General features: G+C 33.2%; 1 protein-coding gene across 1 annotated transcript in view; it reads right to left on the bottom strand.

Moving 5' to 3' along the window:
• The window catches only part of LOC129219865 (oocyte zinc finger protein XlCOF6-like), a 46729-nt gene extending 35520 nt beyond the window's left edge, over positions 1 to 11209 (bottom strand). The window contains exons 1-4 of the mRNA XM_054854177.1: positions 10852 to 11209; positions 8666 to 8779; positions 6856 to 7044; positions 2159 to 2386 (exon numbers count right to left, since the gene is read on the bottom strand). Coding sequence (XP_054710152.1) covers positions 2159 to 2386; positions 6856 to 7044; positions 8666 to 8779; positions 10852 to 11209 — 889 coding nt within the window. The remainder of the gene's footprint in view (positions 1 to 2158; positions 2387 to 6855; positions 7045 to 8665; positions 8780 to 10851) is intronic.
• Between the last annotated feature and the right edge of the window lie 1523 nt (positions 11210 to 12732).

Here is a 12732-nt window from a genome sequence, read left to right as displayed (position 1 = left end):
TTTAAGCTATTTAAATCTCAGGCTAACATGGATATTAGGAAAAATTATTATTATAGCAGGGTAGTGGAACCTTGGAACAGCTTAACGGAAGAGGTGGTAATAAGCAAGGGAGTAGATGGTTTTAAGAGGGCCATTGATCTTCACTGGGGATTGTAAATTGACTAGGACCAGTCTAGCTGGGCCCAGAGCCTGTTGCTGGTCGTCACTTTTGTATTTGTATATAAAATCAATTACAATAAAAAAATGTTCTAAAGATAAAATTTTGCATCTTTCCAAACAATAATTATGAATAATCCACAATAAAAAGGGGGCACATTTTGCGTTGTTTTCAATAGTTTGCATTGCAATAAACATCCAATGCCGTTTTCGGAAACCTAGACACTTAAAAAGCCTTGTGTACTTCCATCTTGGAAATGACCAAATATGGCGGCTAAGTCAAAAATTTGAAAATAATTTTTTGAATTTGTAACATGAAAACAATTTAAAATAATAAATCTTTATGAAACTACAATTCAGTTGAAATTTTTTTTGCAACCAATTTTTTTTGTGCCCAAGGCAATAAGGATAAGATTAAGTTTTCTGAACAAAATTTTTCATTTCTCAAGAAAACTACATATTTAAAATTGAAAAAAAAATAATAATAATGCGTATGTGTTTGTGTGTCTGTATGTATGCATGTGTGTTTGTGTGTGTAGGTGTATGTGTGTGTAGATGTATTTGTAACTGTAGGCAAGTAAGTGACGCAACCTGGAGACTGTTTTCGCTAGAGAAGCAGCATTGTGAGGCGGTCGGCCGACAGTGGTGCTGCAAAGGGAGGCGGGAGGTATAAAATCATAGGAACATCAAAACAGTCAAATGAGAACAATAAGCAATCGTGATTGCTCAAAAAAACAATTTGCAGCACATTTTGCGTTACTTTCATTACTTAGCAGTTCAAGAAAACATCCAATTATGCTTTGTTTTTGGAAACTTAGGCATTTATGCATCACATCTACTTCCATATTGTGAATGACCAAAAATGGCGACTATGTTTCACATGTTGCTGAAAAGACATTTCGATTAAAAAAATGGTTTTCCCCGATTGACCCTCTCACCCTCAGGCTTGTGCTTCAGAAGCAGTGAATTGTTTTCTCCCCTGTTGAGTTTGTGCATAATTCCTGTTCACCTGAGGAATTTTTTGCTTGGGAACTATTGAGGACCAAAAATAGAGACTGCGAAAGGTTTTTTTTTTTTCTGTGTTGCCATTTTTTTTATTGCTAGCCAGATTTGGCCTCAAAATTTAAAATTTTTCCCAGGAGACACCGATAAAAACGAAGATTAGATCTCATGGTAAAAAATTCCAGGGGAAAAAATTGGAAAAAAAATTTTGGGGCCCAAATTGGAAAATTCCCTGACATTTTTAACCATCTCATTTTCCCTGACAATTCCAGGTTTTCCCGGGGCGTACGAACCCTGCAACTGTTATTTGTAAAGGAGGTGAATAGTTTTAACAGAGCTCCTGATCTTTATTGAAAACCTGTAGCAGAATTTTTTCTGCAGTCAGTGACACAGATAAAAAAATAAAACAATAGTCTTCAAGATGAACTGACATTATGTTAAACATAAAATTTAAATTCAGAAAATGCTAAAACAAGTACAGGTTACTAGCGGATTATAGAGACAAAATATGGTAAAAATTTTCTTTGATGAAATTTACAATTTCAAAATTTTAGGTTACTTTCTCCTCCTACCAAAAAATAGTCTGCAGACGTTCTGCAAATTTTGCTCTGTTTCTGCAACATGGATTGGGAATTGATAAAAATACTAGGACCACCCTAGTTGCGCCCAGAGCCTGTTACTGGCTGCCATTTTTGTATTTGAAATTCCAGAATTTTTATATTAAAAACCCCAGGAAATTAAGGATAGTCCCAGAAAAGTTTCCCCCAATCTGAAAAAATTAGCACAGCTGTTTTAAGCAATCTCATTCAAATCAATTTTTCCTGGTATGAACAGAATCCAACTTGAAGCAATTTTAAGTATGCACACATAACCTGAGTAAAAACTCTCTTGCAGGGCACGAAACAGTATCTGAACTAAGTATTAACCTATGAACAAAATTATATTCCATGACAAGTCACAAAATGACCCTGTAGATATTCCTTCCGAGTGAAACACTTGCCACAAACATTGCATTTGAAAGGTCGTTGACCACTGTGAGAAAGCATATGTTGTTGAAGGTGAGCCTTTTGCTTGAATCTTTTCTTGCAAACGTAGCAGGAGTATGGATGTTCTCCAGTGTGAGTCCTCATGTGGTTACACAAGTTAGTTTTATGTGGGGTGGAATAAGTACAATTTGGACACTCATGAAACACAACGGGAGAGAGCAAATTATGGAAGGATGTTTCACCTGTGGAGAAGAATGGATCACATATTAGGAAAACGAAATAAAACTTGGTTTAATAAAATAAAAGTCTGATAGGACTCCACAAACCTTGTAAACACATCTTTGATTAACCAGATCTCTCTATAAACCTGTCTACTGAAAAAACATTCAACATTTAGAAATTCGAAGTATTTTGCCATCAATGGATGGAAAGCATTTGATATTAATTTCTCCGCTATGATAGTTTAAATTTTATTTCTACACTTAAATCATGGAAGTCATTTCTTCTCAAATCGCTTCCACACTTCTCTCTGCTTTATTTAAAAGTGAGTAATATGTTTATTCTCTTTATGGGTACTAAATGTAAAAAGATAAAATGTTCACATATGACTAAAACAATGATAACTTAAAACAATCCGGGTCTTGGAATGGTCAGATTTTTCAGGCAACAGATCATTTAAAAAATCAATTAATGAAAAATAAAATAAGATAAAAATAGTAATAAAAAGGCAAAAGGTAACAACACAAAGAAAAGAGATACATAAAAACCAGTAGTATATTTCAAAATAACACTGTGAGTTGGCTCATCTAGTTTCACAAGGTCACTCGTAGAGCTTCTAAATGGAGCAAAAATTCAAATTTTTTAAATGGGTCATTTTTTTAAAACAAAAATTGGTCAGTATTCGAATTCCAATAACTGATGTTCTCTCTACTCTAATAAAATAAACAGTAAAAAGTAAAATTTTAAAATACTCTGGCAGTTTTATAAAGTAAAATCTTTAAGTCATGCACACAGTTAGGTACAATTATATACACAAAACCTTAATTAAATTTGAAAGAATTGAAGTAAAGCAAAACAATAATGGTACAAAGAAAGTACAATAGTGACAAAGCATATAAATTTGATTGTCTGTTCAAATTATGACAATTCCATGTTTTGCATCATATATTAAGCATTTTGCACTAAACCAAGAAAAGACAAAACTGATTTGTTTTATCAGAAATAAAAATATGTTCAAAACTGAATTGTTTTATTCAAGCTGTTGCTGCAATGAATACTTGTAATTAGATGATACTTTAAGCTGTCTTTGCGGATAAAACTTTTATTGCAGGCATCACATCTGAAGTGGCGCCGTTCACCAGTGTGAATCTGTGTATGCTGTTGCAAGTGGTTTGTCCTTTTGAAAGATTTTGGACAGAACTTGCACTGATAAGGACGCTCTCCGGAGTGGATGCACATGTGCTTGCTTAAATCTTGCTTTCGTGGAGTGGAATATGGACACTCAGGGCACAAATGAAGCAGACGGGATTGCGAGCTGCAATCTGTAACGTCATCATTGTTAAAATTTACAAAAATAAATAAATTTATTTATCACAATGAAAGGAAAAAAAGTATAGAATTCATAATATTGTACAAGAGATGGCACTTTGGTAGTGGTAACTATTTATTTACATTTACTATTTATTTACATATACCTGACACCAGGGGGGCCCATATAGGGGGCAAGCCCCCCCCCCTCCCTTTGAAATTAGAACTTCCTTGCTTTTAGTATTTTTTCTTTGCAAAAATGTAAAAACATTTCTTCTCCAGCCGTTAATGAATAAGTTATTAAAAATGTCAAATTTTAATGACTCTAATCTGCCTTGAAATCTGTTTCCACGTGGAAAATATCCAGCTAAACCACAGGGAAAATATTTGAGCCCCCCCTTTCAACTTTGCATATGGGCGCCCATGCCTGCCACCAAGTTTGACAGTACTTCAATAAAGTCGCCAGCATTGTGTACAGTGTGTACAACCCTCATTCAATGATTTGGAAGCTGTAGGATATGTGTAGTAGCGCCTATTCAGCTGATAGTTCGAGTGGAGCAATGTACTGCCTCAAAAATATCTGGAACCTTCCGGAATTAAATCAGGCAGTCACAATGGTTTATCTTAATGACATTTTCTTAATTTTAAGATGAAGATATCACTTTGTGGCATTCGCTTCAGAACTGTTCCAGATATTTTTGAGGCAGTAGATCGCTGTACTCGAACTATCCAGCTGAAAAGAAGCTACTACAGGTATAATATAGCTTCCACACTGTTGAAAACGGGTTGCACACAACGCTGGTGACTATTGATGAACTGCAAAACAGTAAGGTGGCAGGTTGCATGAGACGTAACTAAATACAGTACACCCACGATGTCTCAAATCTCTCGGGACAAGGGAAAAATTTGAGACATCGAGTTTTTGAGTTATCAAGTTTTAAACATAATTACATTAGTAACATTCACAATTACACACACGTACGCTATATGCACTTATATATGTATTATGGAACTACTTCGAATCACGATCAATAAAGTAGTCTTCAATATTTTACAAGATTTGAAATTTTACAATTGTCGAAAGTGCACAGGATGTGATTTTGAAATGAACAACAATTTCAACTTGTTTTTTTCACGATAAAATTAAAAAATTCTAATTTTATCTTCAACCAGTAACCCCACATTCAAAAAGTTCTCAGCAGACAAAGGAGAGTTTTTGTAGGAGTTAAAAAAGCAAAATGATGAAAATGAGGAACGCATTTTCCGTTTTCGCTTGAAAACTGACAGACCGAAAATTGACCCCCTTTCCTCAAAGTGCACAACAAATGCACAAGGATTCTAAACTCTGGGGGAAACACAGCACCTCCCTCATACCAACACTGCCCTATTATCTTACCCCAATCCTCTACTCACAAAATTTCCAAGAAAAGGGATGAAAAATGTTAAGCAATTGTCCCTGGAACTGGTTTTACTACATAAGTTGTTGAAGAAAAACAACCCTTGAAACTTGCTTCTGTGCAAAAATTTCAACATATCAAGGGTTTGGAAAAATAAATTTCGAGATAACTATGGAAAATACATAGGAGTTTTATAGAAAAAATGCTGGGGATTTTTTTTCCCGAGACATCGAGGTTTTCAAGATAAGGAGGTTCGAGACACAAAGGTTTGACAGTACTAACTTCTATTATAGTTACAGCCTACATACATAGCTGCAAAAAGAAAAAAAATGGCTGAACAAAATATAGTGGAATCCCGATTCTACGTTGTCTGTTTCATACATTATGATGCTTTTGACGTCATTTTCTGTTGGTCTGTGAAAAATACTATGCTGTTAATGTAAAAATACTCTGGCTTTTACGCACCTCTTTCTCGGAAAGTCTGCTTAGTACTTTTACGAGTCCAGCCACTTCAAGAAGTTCTTTAATGATGACACAGTTCTTGAGAAAACACAGGAGATTTATTTACAACTATGTACAAGAAATATTCTTAGCAACTGCTAAATTAACCATAGCAATTAGGCAAATATCAATTAACACCGTAAACTCAACGGTCCACATGTATTCACATCAAAATAAGCAAAAACACAGTGCAAAGGCTAATACACACTTCCAGCGGAACGCTGAAAACGAGACTCCACAGTTAGAAAACAAACTGACTCCCCCATTCACAAGACGCCCGGCATTTTATACCGAGCTAAGAAATATCTAGAAAATCCCATAAAGTTCTATAAATTTCTCATATTTTCTTTTTATTCCATTCACAAATCTTATCGTTCAGAAAGGGGGGGCGGTATACTTCATTCGAATGTAGGGGGGTTGTATATTCATTAAAAGAAACTATTTACAGGTTAAGTTACTACAATATTTTAAATGAAGAATAATGGAATAATTGCCAAATTTAGCCAGATTACAACATATTAGTCATAAAAATAATTACTATTTACAGAATTTAACAATACGCTTTCCTACAAACAGATCAAAGGTATTTCCTCTTTACAAGACACTTTTTTTTGTGTCCTTTTTTCTCAATATAAATTTGTTTTTTAGCTTTTTGAAGTTGTTCTGGCATTCGTTCTGTTCCGTCCTATTATCCTTATTGTCAAAGCAGAAAAAAAAAAAACTATTTTGAATAAATTTAAATTGCAAATGCAAACCTAAAAGCAAAATTGCAAAAAGGTGCTCAAATATAACTTACTATAGATGAAATTTTATACAAAAACAAGACAACAGTTAACGATTAAATTTCTTTCACTAGTCCATTGGTAAAATTAACTTATTATGCTTAATTTTTAACCCACCCCTGATTTTACGATTTCCTGATTGGTGTATTTTTTATTACCAGTCTGACGGTATACGTAAAATCGGGGTTCCACTCTAAAAGAATTTAATAATCACATAAAAATGGACTCTGGAACGATGAGTTTTCAATAAAATCAATTTACTACTACTACTATTTGTAAATAAAAGACTAATAGTAAAAATTTTATTTTTTTAACAAAATTAAATCAAAAACATTTATACAGACAAGAAAAGTAGAAAAGATAAGTCTCAGCTACACATAACATGAAAACATATTGATAACATGTCTTAAGTTTAGAAAGATTATGCATGTTTATTTATCTGATGACGCTGCAAGTTTTCTTTCCGAGGAAATGTTTTGTAGCACTCATCACATTTGAAGTTACGTTCTCCGGTATGAATCAACACGTGCTGAGTAAGGTGATGACGCAACTTGAAAGATTTTGGACAGGAATCGCATCTATAAGGCCGCTCCTTGGAGTGAAGGAGAAAGTGTCTCCGAAGTTTTGATTTAAATGGAGTAGAATACGAGCACTCTGGGCACAAATGAAGAACTAAAGCTTGTGAGGGGCTCCCTATAAGAAAGTAAAAAGTTCAAATTGAAAAAAATAAATTTTAAAGAAGAGAGACAAAAATGATTTAGTTGTTGGTGATATCATATGCTCAATCTTGAAATCAGGAAAAATGATTATTTCAGCAAGGTTGTAGGCATTTGGAATAGTTTACCAGAAGCAGTTTTTACTTGCAATGCAGTGAATAGTTATAAAAAGACACTTGATCTGTGAATTGCATGCAGAAATTTTCGCAGCATTAGACAAAAGTTTTTAAAGAAGCAAAAAATAATGAGGTTTAATGTGCTTGTTCTTCAAATTATTATGACGTTTTCTTTTTTCAAAAGCATAAAAATGAACAGCTAGAATGAATAAGTAATAATAATATGGCAGGTAGACATGCAAAAAAAATCCCTTTGTATTTGAAACTAAGTGTTTATCACTTTTACATATTTACATTAAAGCATAGGGCTTGATTGTCGACTTTGTTTCAATACACTTGTTGATGCAACTTTTTCTAAAACCTCAAAATAGTTTTTAAAATGTCATATTGGATGTATTTAGTTTACTGACCGAAGTTTTTAAAATAGAACAAAATAAAAAACAATGATTTGTAAGTTAATAATTAAAATTAATATTTAAAACTATACCATTCTGAAGTAACCATATTTGTTCAAAGTTTAAAAAGAGCAGCAAGTCTTTCTTAATCAGTAAGTGAATATGACATGATTTGTGATTTATATGGAAATACACATAATATCCAAAATGCAATACTCAGCATTTATGTACTTTTACTATACTAAAAGAAAACAATTCAGTCTATTTTTCCCAGATCATGGGTAAAACAAAGTAAAAGACCATTATAACGCGCACCGCATGTGTAATACTCATTACACATTCATTATGTAATATGATAATTCATAATGTAATACTCAGAATATATCAATATATTTGTACATTAAAATAAGGTTTTACTAAAATGAGTATCAAAGCACAAATTATGCAATTTAATGAATATAATAATTCGTGAACGATTATCTGTACGTTTTATAATTTAAAAAAAAGTGCATTTTCAAGAGCAATCTGGTACTTTTCTATTGTGAATACTAATTATCATTTAAAAGCTTTGAATTTTAGACGAGAAGAATAACCTTTTAGACTGAAAAACTCACTGCTTACCTCTGAAAAGCTGTGTGTTTTATAGGTTGGCATTATAAAGGTATTTACTACAAGAGTATTTTACCCAAAACGGAGCAACAGAGTGTTTTTATTGATGAATAGATTCCTTCACATAATAAACAAAAGATAGAAATTAATCCTTATTTCCTCAGTATGATAGAAATAAAACAACAAAAGAATTAGGCATTTTCCCCCTTCTCTTTAGAAGAGACAATATAATTTTATCTATTCCTACACCAAAGAAAGCAAAGAGAGAGAAGGAGTTCTCATCCCCACAGACAAATTATACATCAAATCAGTTACATCATTTATTTGTCGCAATGAAACAAGAAATGATCCTGTAAAGTTTCTTTGCAAGTAAAAGTTTTATTGCACTTAGCGCAAGTGAAATTATGCTGTTTAGCATGGCTCAACAAGTGCTGAGTAAGATGATGATGTCGCTTGAAAGATTTCAGACACAACTTGCATTGATGAGGACGCTCCTTAGAGTGGGTTGGCAACTGCTTGCACAGATCTGGTTGATGTGTAGTTGCACGAGGACACAGAGAGGAAAAATGAAGAGAAGGTTGTGAGAACTTTCCTGCAAGAAATTAAGAGTAAATATTTCAATGAATACATTTTAGATGAGAGCAGCAAATTAAACTGCACTGATATTGCATCACTACTTTAAAAGCAATATACCTACACTCCAGTCACGACATCCAAAGGTTGGTTATGTCTTTGTCATGTACTCATCAGTTGGTAACAGTTTTGACTATTCATACTGATGAGTCCATAACAAAGATGAAACTGCAGTCTCTGGATGAAGTGACATGTCTGGTGCTTGTAGTTCTGCCTTAGCCACAGCTTGAGGGAGGTATCTCATGGCTCATCATAGAAGCTTAGTCGTAATAAGGCATGTATTGAAGTGTATCAGTATAAGATAAAATGTTTTTGAAAAGATATATAAAATTTGTAAAATGTAACTAACTTCATCAATACAGTAAAATCCCTCTTATGAGGACACTAACGAAATACATTTTTTGTCAGCAAAAGAGGGGTGTCCGCTGGACAGGGGTTTCATAATATTATTTGCCTTGGATTCGGGGAATTAAAAATTGTCCGCTTAAGAGGGGTGTCCGCATTTGAGGGGTGTCCATGAGGAGGTCCATGATGTACTTTGACTTTCATAGATTATTTATGAATAATTCAATAGCAATATCAATGAAATTGGACTGTAAATGTAATGGGCATCTCTAAAAAGAGTAAAATATAATTTATACTAATCACAGAATAAAATCATTATCATTGGTTAATTGATTTAACAATTCAAAGTTTTTTTCCATGAAAAAATAAATGTTCAGAGATAACACATTTGCATCAAAACAGATAATTCAAATTAAAATGAAGTTTTCTTTCAACAGTAGTATAAAGTATTCAAGTAGTATAAAGTAGTATTCAACAGTAGTTTATCTCAAGAAAACTCTTGAGAATTTAGACTAGTCTAAACGCCTAGTGATATTAAACTGAATTTAGTTTTTAGAGTGGGGTTTTAGCTTTTTAATGCAAAGATATAATATTTTAATGATTTTCAAACTGGTTACAGTATGCTAAAAATTTTGAATTTTCATTTCAGATTGAAGGCGATAGGACCCAAGACAGTGTGAACTTGGACTTAACATCAAATTGGGAAAACATAAAAAGAAGCCTGCTGCACAGGAAATAAAATTTTGGAAGTAACACACTACTAAGATTCACATCAATCATACATAAACCTTGTTTTCCCGTGAGCATATAAATGGAAAATGGTTTCAAGCAGCAATGATAGCAAATATATTATTATGTAACAGTATGAAGAAAATTAGTCATACAATGCTTTGCAATTCAGATTGATTTTAACCATCATTACTATTATATGCGTATAATGTGTGTATAGTGGAATGTACTTATATATCCCTCTCAGTCTAAATTTAAAAACAAAGCCTAAAGAAACACAACACACTAAAAATACATCTTCCCAGCAAAAAAAAAATTTATTCATAACTCAACAAAATAGCACATTTTTACAAATGCACAGAAAAAAAAAGAAAAATTTAAAAGCTTTTATAGTTTTTACATATTTTCCAGTGGCACTCACAGAAAAGCATAACACTATTTCAGAAGAAAGGAAATGCACCAGAAATAGGGGAACAGATATTATGCACAGTAATGAATTGAGTTAACTCTGCAGTTCTTGTGCAACAAACAATGAATGCATCCACACATAATATAAAATGCATATCAAAAGGAAAACACAAAATTGGATTATGGTTTTATGAATAAGTTCCAGTCATAATTGCAAAACAAAAGACTGTTCAACATCGATACAGCAATCTATTTTACAACAAAAAATATTTTGAACTTCACTATGAATTATTTCAACATTGCACAAAACATCAATTCATATGTCATTTTTAAAACAAGATTTAAACAGGACTTCCCAAATTTCACTTAAACTTACCACTACAGCCAAAGATTAGTCTTAATATATTTGCATGGATTACTATGACATATCAGAAAATAAACAATGACATTACGGAGTGCCAAAATCTTACCCACTCTTCCAGAACAGGAATCTCAAAGTTCTTTCCGAAAAAGCAACATTGAGCAAAAGGAATTATGTAAATTCAATACCATGTTTAGAATCATTAGCACAATGATTATGTGTAGCGACATGGTACTGCAAACCTTCTTTACGAGTGAAACTTTTGTTGCACACCGCACACTTGAAACGTCGTTCACCACTATGACTAAGTAAATGCTGCTGCAGATGGCTTTTCAGCTTGAAAGACTTTGGACAGCACTTGCACTGGTAGGGACGCTCTCCAGAATGAATAAGGAAGTGCCTGCGTAAATCAGATCTGCGTGGGGTTGAATATGAGCAGTGAGTACACCAATGAAGCAAAGAATGTAGCATGCTGCCTGCAATGGGATAAATTCTTAGTGCACGAAACTCTACTACAGAGAAATAAATAGCAATAACTTTGGGCATAGTAGTTCTTGTACTGCTTTAATTGTTTAGAACCAATTAAACATTTTTTTTTTTTTTTTTAAATTTATAACAGGAAACTAAAGGTTGTTGCCTATGCAGGGGTGAAAGTTACGAAAATTCCTAACACAGAAATGTTTAAAATAAAAATGGAGTGTGTTCCAAATTTACTTTTCAAGTAAATAAAATGTTTGAATATGGAGCTTTTTGCTTAAAAATTAAACACCGTTTTTCTACGGAAAGTGCTCCACTAGAAATAAACACACTGAATAGCTATACGATTGCTTAAGAAAAAAATTAATGTGTGAAAAAGAAAATAGCTAATTATCCTACTTCATTCAAGAACAGTTTATTTTTTATCATCAGGTAATGAGTAGCAGTTCCTTGGAATAACCATACAATACAAATTAAATTAAAAAAATCATCTCTCTACATTTTCTTCATATTTAATTCATTCATTGATTGTTTATCACTTTTTAACTTTATCTTGTTCCGTCTCAATGTTTCATAAAAATAGAAATAAAAAAAAAGACAGAAAACTTTCACCCTTGTACCTATGTAAGACATTTCAGAGAAATTTGATTTTGGTACTACAGTAAACTACCTATTATCCATGAAATAGGGTGGCATGGTAACCGCGGATAATCAGTATATATGGTAAAAATGATACTATTGCATGTAGTAGCTTTAAAAACTCAATAACACTAACATACATTTAAACTATTCCTAAAGCGATAACAGTGTATGCAAAAAAATTATGCAAAAGCTAGGAAAGGATCCCTCTTTATCGCAGAACACATATGTGAGCAAATCGCGCAAGCAGATTAACTGCAACAGAGATCAAGCTAGGTTATAACCAAAAACACAAAGGGGAGGGGAAAGAAATTTTTAAAGATTGGTTCAGTCACATTTCCACACTAAGTGGTGTAGATCTAAAAATCAGTAAGTAGTGAAGATCTAAAGTATGAGGTAAGTAGTGTACAAGGACAAATCAAATCAAAAAAGTCTTTGTGCCTATTTTTACTCGCCAAAAACAGGTACATAGGTATTTGCAAATATAAGTAGTGTACTACGTCCCTTACATTACTTCTCCACATAGTCACACCACCAGTTCAGACATTTGTGCCATTGCAGCACTAAATTAGAGATCCCCCTGTGGTAAATTCTTACGGCTGCCTGTGGAACCACCGTCGGCCCGTGCTCTTGGCTTCTTCGTCACATGTGAAGCTCTGTCCCATAGACTAATAATAAGAGTAGACCGAGCTTTCCCGGACTTGCTGATGAAAAAATTGGTTCATGGATACATCATGTGACTGGTGGAAGGCTTGGCGAAAACTTTGGCGGCATGGTTGCTAGACGGCAACATTATCTATAGTTTGGCACTCGACATGTATTTTAAGACGTAATGTATTTTCATTATAATTTTTTTTTCCAGGTGCAGAGATTGAACTGTTTTTTCTTTTAGTTATGCATTATTTTGGCATTAGTTTTTGATCACAGTTTTCAGTAACTTTTATTTCATTTGG

The sequence above is a fragment of the Uloborus diversus genome, chromosome 4 (assembly GCF_026930045.1).
Source record: "Uloborus diversus isolate 005 chromosome 4, Udiv.v.3.1, whole genome shotgun sequence".
NCBI lineage: Eukaryota > Metazoa > Arthropoda > Arachnida > Araneae > Uloboridae > Uloborus > Uloborus diversus.
This window is presented reverse-complemented; position numbering and strand designations above follow the sequence as displayed.